Source organism: Pelodiscus sinensis, chromosome 7 (assembly GCF_052426305.1).
Source record: "Pelodiscus sinensis isolate ZL-2025 chromosome 7, ASM5242630v1, whole genome shotgun sequence".
Lineage (NCBI taxonomy): Eukaryota > Metazoa > Chordata > Testudines > Trionychidae > Pelodiscus > Pelodiscus sinensis.
In genome coordinates, this window is record NC_143058.1 from 11,550,834 (window position 1) to 11,566,671 (window position 15,838).

Below are 15,838 nucleotides of genomic sequence, written 5' to 3' on the forward strand. Positions count from 1 at the left end.
AGGCAGAGTTGCTCTGCCCCAGGCTTCCTGGAATCAGCCGCTGATCAGTTTCAGCAGCAGCTGACTTGGGGACGCCTGGGTTTCTTAAGTTGAATCTGTATGTAAGTCAGAACTGGCATCCAGATTCAGCCGCGGTTGAAACTGATCAGTTTCAGCAGTGGCTGATGCCAGTTCCGACTTACATACAGATTCAACTTAAGAACAAAGCTACAGTCCCTATCTTGTACGTAACCCGGGGACTGCCTGTACTGAGTTCTGCAGCTCCGTTAATGCTGATGGTGTCTCTATGCTAGAAGATATGTTTAATTAAACTAGAATGGAAATTGCCAAATGCACTGTTGTGATGGACATCTTATATATGAAGGCTGAAATAAGTAAATGACTTTAGATTCTCAAAGCAGCATTTAGGCACCTAAAATGGATTTTTGGTACAGATGCATTTGACAGCCAGGTACAAATCTTTGTTCATAAAAATAATGATTTGTACTACAGCAGCACCTACAGCCCCAACTGAGATTGGCGCCAGACTGTGTGATGTGTTGAACAGCCATATAACCAAGAAATGGTCCTTGCCCCAATGAGAGTACAGTCAAAGGCAACAGAACCTCTGCACATTTTTCAGATACATGCTTTTGGTTTGGTCTCATCTCAGAACCCAGGGGTGAGACTGGGTAACCAAAACAGACTCCTAAGCTTAAATATGACACTCCAAAAGTCATTTTCATTTTGTTGGCATGGCTGAAAAAAGAAGTGTAATGGTATCTCTCTCTCTCTCTCTCTCTCTCTCTCTCTCTCTCTCAAAAAAAAAAAAATAGAAGGCCAATACGTCAGCACTTTCGAAGATATTGCTGTAGCAAATGCATTCCTAGAAAATGTGTAAGATTTGGTTTCAAACAAGTCACAGGGACACAATGCAGGATTCTGCTTCAGTTGTGTTGGAACCATGGAATTCTGACCCCAGGGAAACAAATTTCCAGTTTAAAACGTGCTATTCTTCTGTGAACCAAGAGTCTGATTCCAATAGTTGGAGGCTGTACCAATGACTTACTCAGTCCAGCTCTGGGCACATCCTCTCTTTCCCCACAGTTCATCTCCTGCTTTGGAGCTTTTTGAATAACTTAGCCCCCTTGCTAAAGCAAAATCCAAACACAAAGGAACATGTTTTTCAGGTGAAAAAAAGGGCTTGCTTCTTTCCTTCCTCTCTCTGGGTATGTCTCATTCCAGGAGGAATAACAGGCAGTTCGAACTAGGGCTTTAATTCAAACTACCGGGTCTCTGCCGCGTGTAGATGCGGGCAGTTAGTCCAGACTTGTAAATTTCAAAAATGGCGACCGGACGGGAAGATGCAAATCAAGCACGGGATATTTAAATCCCGGGCTTGATTTGCAACTTCGAATGCCTACATTAGCCTCCCTAGTTCGAACTAGGGGGCTAGTGTAGACATACCCTCTTTGGGTAGCAAAGCCTGGGCCCCTAAACATACTCTGGAACAAATTCTGGGCATCCAGCCCAACTAGGGTTGCCAGGTGTCCAGTATTGACCCGGACAGTCTGGTATTTTTGGCTCCTGTCCGGTAAAAAATTCAGAGAATACCAGACACCTGAGATGTCCGGTATTTTCTGAATTTTTCCTCGGCCAAGAGGCGAAAATGCTGGGCACCTGGCAACCCTACAAACACTCAGCACCCAGCGTCTCCCTCCTCCCCCAAACCTCCCTCTGGATCCCAACCCCCCCAGCTCCCTGACCCCAACCCCCATGCTTACCTGGTTCCCCAAGGCCGCCAGTACAAAATGGCTGCCAGCCAAAAGACCTAGGGACCTAGGGGACAAGTCCTTTTTTTTTTTTTTTTTTTTTTTTGTGCTCAACAACTTTGGTCTCCCTCCCCTTTTTTCCCCCTTCAACAGAATTTTTTCCCATTTTTTGGAGGGGAGGGGAGGTATTTGGTATTTTTGTTTCAACCATCTGGCAACCCTAAGCCCAACAGTGCTTTATTGTTGAAGCCTCTTCTGTCCTCTATTTATCACTCCAGGGGCCACAGGTTTTTCTTCCTCTTAGGCCTCTCCAACTCACTTGCACCTCTGATTATCTTCTCATGCCCTAGCACCTCCTATTGGTCAGTCTCTCTTTGGGTTAAAAACAGGTTGCTTATCTCCCAGCTGGCCTGCCTCTTGGTCACAAACTTCCCTATCACATTACTCTCAGGATCTGAGAAGGATTTTCACAGGCGATACTGAGCCCAGACTCCCTTAAAAGTTATCAACTGACCCTGTGACAGGAATATGAGAGAAGAATACAAAGTCCCCCAAGAGATACATAAAGATCTTACAGCTGAACTCTTCGTATAGAAAAAAATTCCCTTCATAAAAGGGTATATCATTATCTGAGGCAAAACGAAATATAACGAGACTATTCTCAACTCAACTGTTTTGTCAGACAAGCATGAGAAGGAGGCCAGAATTTTTTTTTTTATTTTCAGCTAAATTGAGGAAATGGATTAAAATGTGATTTTTCCCTCCCTAAGGAACAATATGAAAATTCTTTATGCTGAGAGAGGCTGACCTTCTTGGTCACATAGTATTGGCTCTGCCATTCATGGAAAAAGAAATGCCTTACAAAACAGGTTTGAATTAAAAATGCAACAAGAACAGCTAATGAAGAAGTACCATTTAAAAAATGCCCTTACAGGCCGCTTGCAAAGAAAGCAATATTTTCTGGTTCATAGAGTCTGAGTGTATATTAAGACTAATTTTAAATAACTCATATGGTTCTACAGCTTTCATCAAGAAGAAAATATATTAGCTCACAAAACCACCATTATTTGAACTTAAACTAGGAAACAGACACATACAAGGTAGATTGTTAGACATCTTACTAAAACCGAATCCAGTTAGTTGTGTAGGACAATGAAAATATGCCATTTGCCATTTAGAAAGTTAATTCTTTAAGAAAAAATGCTTCCCTATTCAACATTCGAATAGAAAGACCCTGCCACAGCCAACAGATCATTCCTCGTTATTACAGTAACAGTTACAAACAAATCCTCAGGGTTTCTAGTAGCAATTCTGCATAAGCCACACGGGATACAACAATCTTTGTTAAAACGTCTTTAAAATCCAGCCCTCGTATGGCTAGAGGGAAATGCTTTTGTTGCACCAACTTTCAGTCTCACAGCAACTGAAAAATAGGTAGTCATAGCCTTCATAAGTGATGAGCTTTAGGGTCAATGAAAGAGTTGATTTAAACTGATATGTCATTCACATAGCTGCTCAATAGCTCTGAGATGCGTCAGCTGCTTCCTTCATCTGAGCTGGCTAAACAGAAAAGCCCAGAGCTGTCAGTTTAAACATCAACATTGTTAACTATTTCACAGCTCATCATTTTAGTTGCAAATATCTATGTTATTATGAGCAGTTCTAGGATTCTGGCTAGAGCTTATTTAAATGTACTGAATGCAGAGTGGGTTCCAGGTTTATTGCATGAATTAGCATGAGTGTTATATCTCCTGCTCATTACTTTTCACTTAATACAGCCCAGCAAATAAATGGAGTAAAAGTACATACTCACATAGGGCTGTAACAAAGAGCCACCTTTCCTCATAGTGAGTAGTACCTTACTCTATAATAACACCTAGCTCATGGAATAAGGTGCTACTAAGTGAGAGTAAGGACATGGCACATAGAAGCAAAGTTTCCTTGCTTGCTGTAAATTCCCTACAGGCTGGGGTCCCATTGCACCAGTCATTGTACAAACACAGTGAGAGATAGCCATGGTCCCAAAAAGCTTTCAATCTAGACACATTAGCTAAAGGGTGGGAGGAGAAAGAGATGCATATGAAGTGACTTGTCCAAGGTCACAAAAGTCAATGGCAGGGCTGGGAACAGAATCTAGACCTTTAGAATCCCAGTTCAGTGCCCCATCCCCTAGATCACACACCTCTTTTATAAACTAATTTAACTACTGTGTATTACATATATTGTCCTGGAAAGTACTTTCTTATTTAGTGTCTAGGTCTTGGTCTGCCCCCTCTTTCCTTACAGAATTCAACATTGAATATTTATATGATCATTATCTACAAAAACAACTTATTGGGTTCAATGGGGACCAAAAAAAAAAAAAAAAAAACCCCAAACAATAAAACTTAAAACTTTCCCAAAAGCCTTTTTTCAGTGATCATGGGCTATATCAGTTCCCCGGGCTAGGAGGCCAAATGTCTTTCAATGAAGTATTTGGTATTTCCTCTGTAAAAGCCCTTCCTGACCTTCTGAACAGAGATTATTTTCTCATAGTTCTGAAAAAGCTCAGCCTGGTGATTCCAGCTGGGTATTTTGAATCTTGGCACCTCATAAATCCCTGCTGAGTGAACAACTTCACAATGAATTCTGTCCTGCTCAGATCTGTTTGCCGTAATCAGCCAAATGACAACACCGTGATATTCACACATCAGCCACTGAGGACAGTGCACACAGAAGAGAGCTCAGCTCCTACATATACTCAGACATTTTCAGAGACTACCACTGGGACCTCTGCAGTAATACTGTGGCAGGATTAAGGAAGATGTAAGAAGCTCAAAACAGTTTATACGAGGTTCAAGTTTAAACACAAAAACACTTTCTGGAGTTTTGGGCCTATTTCATGATTTTGTGGTTTAATCTAAATAATATAAATTTAACAAAATACCTCTGGCTACTGCAACACTTGCATGAAACTCTACAGTCAGCAAGCTCTAGAACACAAAACGGATATGCAAACCAACAAACAACACCTCTTGTGTCTAATTCCTGATTCCCTATGGGAGTAAACTCAAATCAGATGATGCTCTTGTTCATCCATTAGTAACTAAGGAAGGTGTTAAATATCATCCACTAGGGTCAACATTTCACAATCAGCAAGCTGTTTTGCTGAGGGGATCTCTGTAATGAGTATGTTCATTTTTAATAAATATCTCATAATGAGGAAATACCACAAGAGTGGAAGAGTCTTTTTCACCTTTGTGTTAGTATGGTTAAAATGGTATTGGGATTACAACAATGTGTTTCAATGTTTCTGGTCACTTAGGGTGTGTCTAGACAGTGGCACCATTTCAAGATACTTCCAGTATCCTGCAATAGCATTTTCCACATCTTGACTGCACGCCAGTTATTTTGAAATAGCTTTCAAAATAACGGGTGTGCTATTCCGATGTCCCTGTAAACCTCATTCCATGAGGATTAAAAAACGTTTCAGAATAGCGGTTTATTTCAAAATTTGGCTCTGTGTAAATAAGCGTATTTGAAATTAACTTGAAATAAGCTACGCAATTTGCATAGCTCAAATTGCATAGCTTATTTCGAATTAAGGGTGCAATGTAGACACACCCTTAGAACAGGAAGTAACATGAATCTTTTGTGACCTTTGGTGCATATCAACCAACCAGAATTAAGGCCAGGTTGCCTGGGTGGCAAGATAGATGGGAATTCCATAGGGGAATATTAGCAACTCCATGGTGAGACTGGAATGCTGCTTAAGAAGTTCACATTTGTTACTGGGATGAAATCTAGTTACAGAACATACCACAAGTTTGGATTCTCTGCCCTTCTTTTTGACAGTCTGCTTTGTGGTTGGCACTCAGAGTTATGAACCACTCCAGAGAGCGTGCCAGGGTCATTCCACAGTGGTAGTGGTGCACTTAGGCAGAAATGGCAGAGTACAGTAAATCAGAATTTAATTAAAAAGGCAAATCTCCCAGCTCTGACAGACACATTTGGCATCGCTCTTCTCCAACAGTGACTCCACTTCAATGTTCCTTTCAACACCTTCTCCCATAATAATCTCTGTGTCTTGGGATTATTAGTAGTATTGTGGTAGCACTTAGGAACCCTCATCATGGACTGAGACCTCAGTGCACTATATTAACAGAACAAAAAGAAAATCCCTCCCCCAAATAGCTTACAATCAAAGTAATTTTGTTCCCTGCTGTTGCTCTCAATCCAGCATCCAAAATGTCCATCTAGGATCCAATTTTCAAATTTCCCTTAACTCACCTCAGAAAAAAGGGAGCGTACTCACATTTTAACAAGAACTAAAATCAAATGTCTCTTAACTAGACACATGTACTTATGTCTAACCTGAGTAACATTGTTCCCCTCCTGAGTATCTTTTCTTTTCTATCATTTCTTATTTATAAGTTATGACAGACCAAGAGCAGTGCCCGTCCCAAATGCTAAGACAACTGGACCTTTGACAGTACAAACTGTAATTCTGAAAACTAAACCCACTGTGACCTCCACCATATGCAAATAGCAGCCAGTCAAATCAGTTTGTAAAAGAAAAATTGGAGCCCCTATCTCAGCCTTCCATGATAATTATACCTCACATATCCAATGCATCCATCCCTAAGAAAATAAACTTTGTAGCTTGTTTTTTGGGGAAGCATTCCTGTAACAGGGAGTTAGCATGAGGGTTCCTATGCTGAATAAAAAAAATATAATCAGTGAGGACATTAACAGCTGTGATGCTGGGATGGAAGATGGAAGGAGGAGACAGTGTTCTTAGATACAGCATGCTGGGATTGTTAGATAGTGTCCAATATTAACAACGAGTAGTCCTGTGGCACCTTACATAACAGTTAGTTAAACTGTTAGCTCTCTAAGGTGTCACGGGCCTCCTCGTTGTTTCTGCAGATAACATGGCTACTCCTCAGAGACTTCTGTCCAATATTTGGCTGTCCAGACTCTGGATTTTAGTAGCTAACAGGGACTTTAAACTAGAGAGGTACGTATTTTGGAAGCCTTATTTAATAGTCAGACTGGGACAAAGTTACGTACTGAATAAGGAAGGCTAGGACCTAAAGAGCTTTCCTAGAACAAAGTGCTATCTTGCTGCTGGAGACGTCAGAATAAGAAATGAGATTTGACATTTATGTTCTGGTTTGTAAACCTCGAAGGCGGTGGTGGGTAACCTACAGTCCATGGGCCACAGGCAGCCCTTTGGAATTTTATTTGTGGCTCAGAATACATTTTGTTTACTGTTGTCCACAGGGTTGCCAGATTTTGTTGGTTTCCATGTGCATACTTTTTTTTTCCTACCGGTGCCATTAAAGTGACATGCATGTAAAGGGCACGTTAAGTGAGGTGTGTATTGATTGCACACAGCATTGACTGTGAGAGCCATGATGTCTTTCTACATCCAATCAAAGTGCTGTTAGGGTACGTCAACACAGAATAACTAACATTATTTGAAATAACAAAATGACATCTACACAGGAAGCCATTATTTCTAAATAATGTCGAGATGGAGGACTTCTTACTCCAACTCCTATGATCCTCATTTCATGAGGAGTAAGGGAAGTCAAAGGAAGAGTGTTCTTCCTTTGACTTCCTGCTGTGTAGACAATGCCAAAAACCGAATTAAGTTATTTTTACTTCAGCTACGCAATTGACGGAGCTGAAGTTGCATAGCTTAATTCGACTTTTGCCCTGAAGTGTAGATGTGCCCTTGCAGTTCCGTTGGCACACCCTGCGAATTCTAGGCAATTAGGAAAATTACCCTATCCTGGGAGACTGTCTTGGTTAATGCAATCTTGTGGCCAACAGAGGAAGGAGGACCACTCCTGCGGCCCACTCACTAGCCTAGGTTGCCCATCACTGCTCTAAGGTCTGGGAAAGTTTTGATCTGGATTCCAAGCTTTACATCTTGGGACCATCATTCCTGCCTGCTGGTGGGATGACTTAGTTAAGGAGGGCTTATGAGGTTAGTCTCTTCAAAGAGGAAGGACACATATCAGCAAAAGAGTGTTTAACATAGAAAAGGGCTTATGAGAGAGAGAGAGAGAGAGAGAGAGAGAGAGAGAGAGAGAGAGTGTGTGTGTGTGTGTGTGTGTGTGTGCGCGCGCGCGCGCGCCACGAGGAGTCCTGTGGCACCTTATAGACTAACTGAAGTGTAGGAGCATAAGCTTTCGTGGGCAAAGACCCACTTCGTCAGATGCATGTGTGTGTGTGTGTACACTTTTAAACCTGCAATTCCTAAACAAATAAATAGTTGGTATATTGCAGGTGGCCAGGTTACTTTACTTTCCAGTGGTAAGTTTGGCTACATGGTAGGTCACATAACTAAAGTAAAGCTGTAGCCTCTTTGGCTTTCCAATAATGTTGGAGTGTTTTAATTTGGTTTCTAAAGAGCAAAAATGTGGCTCTGTGCCAGGTTCATGTGTCACTGACGCTGCATACTTTGTGAGCAATGAACCCCATCAACAAGAACAGGTGTGTGCAATGCAAAAGGGCAGGTAAAGGTCTCTCTCCCTTCTGGCAGCAGTTATTCCAGTGCAGTCTTAGATCCATTAACTAGGTGTGTGCCACTTCTGTCAGCTTCACAATGAAGCATCAGGATCCGTGGGATATATTTTATGGGATTCCTTTTTAGAGATCTTTTTCTACCCCCGACAGCTATCATCTAAAATGTCACCATCCAGTCTCAGGGCAATATACATTGCGGAGAGAGAGAGAGAGAAAGAGAGACAGAGAACAGGCTCATCCTACCTACAGTAGGATTTTTACTGCTGAATATAATGACAACCAGATGATACCCTAGCACCCAAAATAGCTTTGCAGGAACTAAGCCCATTAACGTGAGCTAGGTCCCTTTGCTGTTAATTCCCCTCCTCCCCATTGCATCAACCTGCTTTTAGCCGAGGACGGCTGAACAGGATTATCTGCAGAGCCTATTAAATGCCGCTCCTAGCTTGGCAGAAGGGCTTGCTGAAGGGAGACAAGGTGCCAGGAGGCAGCAGATTGCTTATGAAGCACTCCCAGCCCCAGAGGTTGGACCTGTGTCTCCAGCATGCCAATGCCGAGTACTAACCTGCAAGCAGTCTGGTCAATTGCTGTTTTGGAAAAGACCTATTGGGTCACCAAGCTTAGCGCAAGGCTGTTTCTACTGTTATTTATAGTCCGGTAACTGCTGGAAGCCCAAACTGACATCAAGGCCGAAACTGAGATCAAGGACAGCCCCTGCCCTGAAGAGTCTGAAGTCTGAGTAGGCAAGACAGACAAACGGTTGAAGGGGAAATAAAGGAGCAGAAAGGTGACATGATGGCTGTGTCTAGACTGCATCCCTTTTCCGTAAAAGGGATGCAAATTAGACACATCGCAATTGCAAATGAACAGGGGATTTAAATCCCTCCTGCTTCATTTGCATAAACATGGCTGCCGCCTTTTTCCGGCTCGGAGCTTTGCCGGAAAAAAGCGCCACTCTAGACGTGGATCTTTTGGAAAATAAAGCCTTTTCCGAAAGATCCCTTATTCCTTATTTTAAGAGGAATAAGGGATCTTTCGGAAAAGGCTTTATTTTCCGAAAGTTCCGCGTCTAGTCTGGCGCTTTTTTCCGGCAAAGCTCCGAGCCGGAAAAAAGCGGCAGCCATGTTTATGCAAATGAAGCAGGAGGGATTTAAATCCCCGCTTTATTTGCAATTGCGATGTGTCTAATTTGCATCCCTTTTACGGAAAAGGGATGCAGTCTAGACACAGCTGATATGTCCAAGGCCATTCAGCGAACAGAACCACATCTCTCAAGTACCAACCCAGTTCCCAGCCCACTGACCCACACTGCCTTTGTACACTTACTATTGCTACATCAAAACTGGATCTAAAATGTGGTGGGGTTCCCCCCGCTCCGGCCTTAGGAGAGATTGTCCCATAGGACAAACAGAGCTTATTGTCAGGAATTCTTTTCTGAGATGCAGCAAAAACATGCCTTTTCTTACCATCTACCATGCAGCTACTAGTTACATGTCCTTTTACATGCTAATTATTTCCTTTCCAATCTCGGTGTTTACATCCTTCAAACATTTACAAACCCTTATTAATTGAAAAAAGAAAATAAATCACCAAAATAATTGGCACTTGCTTCAAACGAGGATCACAAAACTCTATTCATTTAATTCACAGAAGGCATGGAAGCAACCCACAGCAGAAGAACAGCATGAGATTAATCTCCAAAGCCGGCTGATACTGGTTGGAAATTTACCAGTGGGTAGCTTCCAAAAGCCAAACATGTTAAAGATAATACCAATGAGCTAATAATACTGTTGATCCTAGAACATAAAGGCTGTGTCTCTGATTTTTAGAGGTACTGAGGGTATGTCTACACTTGCACCCTCTTTCAAGAGAGGGATGCAAATGAAGACATTCAAAATTGCAAATGAAGCTGGGATTTAAATATCCCGTGCTTCATTTGCATAATCACATTATGGAGCTATTTCAAAATAGCGCTATTTCCAAATAACAGACACTGTTAAGACGCGGTTATTTCGAGAGAAAACCCTTCTCTCAAAATAACCCTTATTCCTCATACAATGAGGTTTACCAGTTATTTTAAGAGAAAGGTTTTCTCTCAAAATAACTGTGTGTTAACAGTGTCTGTTATTTCAAAATAGCACTATTTCAAAATAGCACCATAATGCAATTATGCAAATGAAGCACGGGATATTTAAATCCCGGCTTCATTTGCAATTTCGAATGTCTTCATTTGCATCCCTCTCTCGAAAGAGGGTGCAAGTGTAGACATACCCTTAGATATTACTCTATTCAGCACTGAAGTGTCTAATTGACTTAGAAGCTTAAACCCTTTTCAGTGGGATTTAGACTCCTAAGTGTCCAATTCACTTTAGAAAATGATTCTTAAGTGTTGTTTACACTGCTCTACAGTGTGGACAGCAGTCCGCACCAAAGCGATGTATTGTCACACCGCTAACAGTGCTGCAGATGCAAACTAAAAGATTCCCTATTCACATTATTGTAGTGTTCTTCAAACCAGACTACATTAATTTGAACTAGGAACCTTTCAGTACACACCACTATATCCACACAAGGAGTTACTGGGCAGCACTTCATTGTGTACTAATTGCATCTCATAGTCCAAACTGTTTGGCAGTATAGCCATAGCTTTAGTCCTTGGTTCTTAAGTCACTTCAGTGTGGCACGACTGAGCAGACCAACACCTAAAAATCTTAAAAATACAGGACTATGTAGCACTTTAAAGACTAACAAGATGGTTTATTAGATGATGAGCTTTCGTGGGCCAGACCCACTTCCTCAGATCAAATAGTGGAAGAAAATTGTCACAACCATTTCTTCCACTATTTGATCTGAGGAAGTCGGTCTGGCCCGCGAAAGCTCATCATCTAATAAACCATCTTGTTAGTCTTTAAAGTGCTACATAGTCCTGTATTTTGTTTCAGCTACATCAGACTAACACGGCTACATTTCTATCACTATTAAAAATCTAGGACAGAGCCCTTACTCCTGGCAGGGTGACCAACCTCAAATGTACTTTTCCTTTCATCGTGAACTTTTTTCAGCCTAGTGGCAAGAACTTGGCATCACAACTTAGTGTTGTTGTACCACCTCCATTACATTAGGAGGCTTTAACAACCCATCAGTCAGGCTAGCTGGCAGGCCTGAGAATCAGTTACATCAGAATCACTCCTCTCCCTGGAAAATCCAGACCACAGAGAGCCCTATAGCTCTAGTTTCTAGCTCAACCACACCATATCGCAATCCCCATTTCCTTTTTACCATGAATATTTCTTAGTCCTCCAACTCCATGAGACATGGAAGCAGTGTGACAGTAAAACTGGGCACAGGAGGAGGCTCAAGTGCAGTGCAAAGAGGTTGGCTCTGTCAGCCTGTTTGCTGCAATTCTGCATAGGGTTGAGGGGGAAGAGATAAATCATTCACATATTTTATTTTCCCTCACTCTAGCTGCAGCCAAGGCCAGAGTTGAATCCCTGCCACCTTGGCTTCTTTCGGCATAAACAGGGATTGAGCTCAGGATGAGGGTTATTCAAGGTTGGTTCTTCTCCCCTTCTGCTCCTCTCACACATATATACACCCACCATCTTGGTTCTGCACTAGGGTGAGACACACTCTGGCAAGTAGAGATAATGATGGTCAATGAAATTATTGTATTGTTCAGGTACATGCAAAAATGTATGCACTTTCCACTCCATCTAGCAACTGACACGGTGCTCATCACTGTGATATTTGAGTACTAACGTGGTACCTATGTGAAAGCACTGTTACCTCTGCAAAACTTCTAGCTCCCACTGTCTTAAAATAAAGGAGTCTAGAAATCACTTTTGTCTTCAGATCACTGTGCAGTAACTTGTTGCTCTTGGTTGATTGCATGTGAATTGCATTTTGGTTCTGATTTAGTTTCATGAAACATACTAAGAGTTAGTTATGCTGTCATAGATAAGAGAGCAGATAGAGTAGAATGCTGAGTAACTGTTATTACCACAATCACCTGTTTGCTATGAATTCTATAGGACCATACCATTTTCTGCATAATACCAAAAAGTACCTTATGAAAGCAATAAACAATAATGACTTAATTCTGTGTTACTAATACTACATTTCCTTTTTTTTTGTCTCCTGCAAAATGTGTTGTAAAGACAATATCACATTTAATACTATACAAAAGCCAGTTCAAGACAATGTTTATTCACTAGCAGAATATAGAAAAGGAATGATTCTGATAACTTGACATCACTGGGCTTAAAGAATAGTGATAGAAATGTAGCCGTGTTAGTCTGGTGTAGCTGAAACAAAATACAGGACTATGTAGCACTTTAAAGACTAACAAGATGGTTTATTAGATGATGAGCTTTCGTGGGCCAGACCCAGGTCTGGCCCACGAAAGCTCATCATCTAATAAACCATCTTGTTAGTCTTTAAAGTGCTACATAGTCCTGTATTTTGTTTGGGCTTAAAGGTTTGACAAATTCTGATCCATTTCCCAGAGCTATGAAACAAATTAATTCAGAAAGTTTCCAGCTAGTTTTCTGGAATGCTCCAACATCTTGGTATCATTTCAAGTGGTATAATATCAATTAAATACATCTGAGTTAAATGTACTGGGAATTATATCTCTCAGCTCTGAGCTTGCAGGCTGCTTTATAATTTGGAGTTGCAGCAACTTTTTTTTTTTTAAAACAGCTCAATCCCCTCTTCTTCTAATGTGTCTCAACTCAATTCGAACCAGCCTGAAAAATTAACATACATGAGGTTTAAATCAGAATTAACAAACCAGCAATAATGTTATTTGTTTTTTCATTGTTATAAATCCTTAGAGTTCAGTTTAAATAAACACCATGTACGGTGTCCTTAAACACTGCTGGCAATATATTCAGCAAGAATGCAAGATGTTCAATTTTATAAAAATTACATCTGCAAGTTGTTAAATGGGAGTCTACAGGAAACATGCATATCACTGAAATTACAAGACCAATGCATCTGGAATCAATTAATAGCATAGAGCTCAAATAAAATGTTGCATTGCATTTAATAAAAGTAAACATTATTAATCAAGAGGTGGATGCAACAGTGTGCCATCCAGTTGGTTTGTTACTCATTTAATTACCTTCTTGGGAGATGACAATGAACTTTGATGATTTGATAGCTTTGCCATCTAGAGTCCAGGTGACAGCTGCAGGGGGCTCAGAGGCAATCCGACATTGTAACACTAATTTTTCACCATCCACTACCTGAGTATCCTGGAGCTTCTCTGTAAAGGATGGTGCTGTTCCGTTGCTGTCAACTTTCTTCTCAATTATTCCACCATCTACCATTGAGCATCCATGTTCACAGTTTGTGTTGTTCTTCGCCTCCTCTTTCACCTCAGGTTTGGCATGCTGAGCGTCAGAATTGGTGCTGGCATTCTGAGCCACAGAATGGGTGCTGGTGTTCTGATCTTGGGTATCGGTGCTGCCATTCTCAGCTGGTGGCTTCTTCTTTGAGCCAAGCACAGATCTGAAATCTGGGGTAGCTGGTTTAGGGGATGGCACTTTCTCAGGCAAGGAGACCTTGGGAGTGCCTTTCTTGGCCAATACCGAGCGGAAGTCCACCTGCTGAGGGCTGTGAACTTTCCTTTCCTCCTCTGACAAGGTCTTGGGCTTGACCGGCCGCTGCAGATTAGCACGGAAGTCCATTTGCTCAGCTGGGATTTCTTTCAGCTCCTCCTCAGAAAAGCTTTTAGTATTGACTTTCTTCCCCAAAATGTCACGGAAATCGAGCTGCTCTGCTTCCTGCTGCCGGAGCCTCTCTTCCGTGTGCTCCCGGGTTTCCACTCGTCTTTTGAGCACCCCTCTAACGTCTTCCTGCTGCTCCTCAACTGATCTGGTGTTACCGCCACTCTTTCTGGAGCTACTGATTCTGCCAAAGGTTAGTATGCCTTGACCATCACCATCTCTTCCTTCTCCAGAGCTGGCTTGTTCCCTACCACTGTGATCAGCAAAAGAAAAAAAGACAGACAAGCAGGAAAGGGGCTGGCTTAAAATGTCAGGGAACAATCTCAGAACAAGGATGAAATGTGTTTATAGAAGGGAAGTTTGATTAGAGGAGCACGCTCCATTATTTTATTGCATCAGCAATGACTTCAGGAGCCATATAAGGGCACAAACAAAAAAATATCTGTACACTGATTTGGTACAATATGCTTCAACTGTATGATGAAAACAATTTATTGGGTCACATTTGGGGATTAGGCTGAAATGCAGCCAGCCTGGGTCTGGAAGGGCAGAGAATTAGCAGAGCAAAAATAGAACCCACCCATGCAAGTCCCTGGGAACTGTACTCACTCTCTGTGCATTTCTCCTCTGGAAACTGAACTTTCTCTCAGCATCAGAGACACCTGGCAGCTGCATTCTCCGACTTGGTTCCTGAAAAGTTTAAGAGAAATTGGAAAAGAAGGATATTCCTCTCCCCCTCCAACAGCATAATCTGCCTGAACTAAATATGCATCCCTCTCCTTTTCTGAGCCTAGTGTCCTTGTGGATGGCTAAACTGGTGAGATTACTGTTGGTTCAGATGACTGGTATCGCCAAAAGCTGTACCTAATCAGCTGTTGCTTGCATTATGGGATGAAGAAACACTCCTTTCCCCACCTTCCCACCCCTCTTCTTAAACAAAAATCAAAGCATCCACAAAGAATGAAACAGCCCCACACAAACAAGCTAAGGAAAAACAAATACAACAACCGCAAAATCTAGGCAGAGGAAGAGACTCTTTTGCAATGTTTAAAATCTTTCCAAAGCTGCCCTACTGTTTGTATTTCAGCTCCAAGCTTTTAACTTTCCTAACACTAAGAGAGTAAAAGCAAGTTCTCATTCCCCCTTACCCCTCCCCAACCAGTCAGCACACTCAGTCCACATGGATTGCTCCAGCCTGTACATGTTTATATTAAAAAACATAAAAGTGTCACCATATATGGTGCTGAGCCCTTATTTTTCCTTTTGCAGAGGAATGCCACAGATGCCTTTTGTAAATGGCTCCCATTAAAGAAGTCATTAGAATGCTTCCCTTCCCCCACTATGCTTCCAGCAGACATAATATCCTCCTAGCTGCAAATGGCTCATCTCCACTTAACATAGAAGGCTCCAAGAGCCAAAGTTCATGTTCTCTGGCAACAGTACAGTCATCTTGACTGCACCTTGTGTTCATCATTTTTTTTAAATCCACAACACATTAATTGATCTTTTTCCAGTGATTAAAGACCACAGAGATATTTTACTGGTGCATGAATTTTTGGTATTTTCCTGTCTAGGCACAAACTCACAACTGGACTGGAAACTCCTGGGTATTTTCTATCACTAGAAACACACTCTGTTGCAAAAAAAGCAAACATCATTCTGGGATGCATTAAGAGAAGTTTTGTAAGCAAGACATGAGAAGTCATTCTTCCATTCTATTCTGTGCTATTTAGGCCTCAACTGGAGTATCACGTCCAGTTCTGGTCACCATATTTCAGGAAAGATGTGGAGAAATTGGAGAAGGTCCAGAGAAGAGCAACAAAAATGATTAAAGTT

The 15,838-nt window shown here is 41.6% G+C and overlaps 1 protein-coding gene across 3 annotated transcripts in view; it reads right to left on the bottom strand.

Moving 5' to 3' along the window:
• Positions 1 to 15,838, bottom strand: part of MYLK (myosin light chain kinase) — a 332,061-nt gene that overhangs the window by 90,585 nt on the left and 225,638 nt on the right. For all 3 annotated transcript variants that reach the window (XM_006137678.5, XM_075933132.2, XM_006137677.5), the window contains 2 exons: positions 14,612 to 14,692; positions 13,396 to 14,255 (listed from right to left, as the gene is read on the bottom strand). In XM_006137678.5, the coding sequence (XP_006137740.3) occupies positions 13,396 to 14,255; positions 14,612 to 14,692 (941 nt within the window). The remainder of the gene's footprint in view (positions 1 to 13,395; positions 14,256 to 14,611; positions 14,693 to 15,838) is intronic.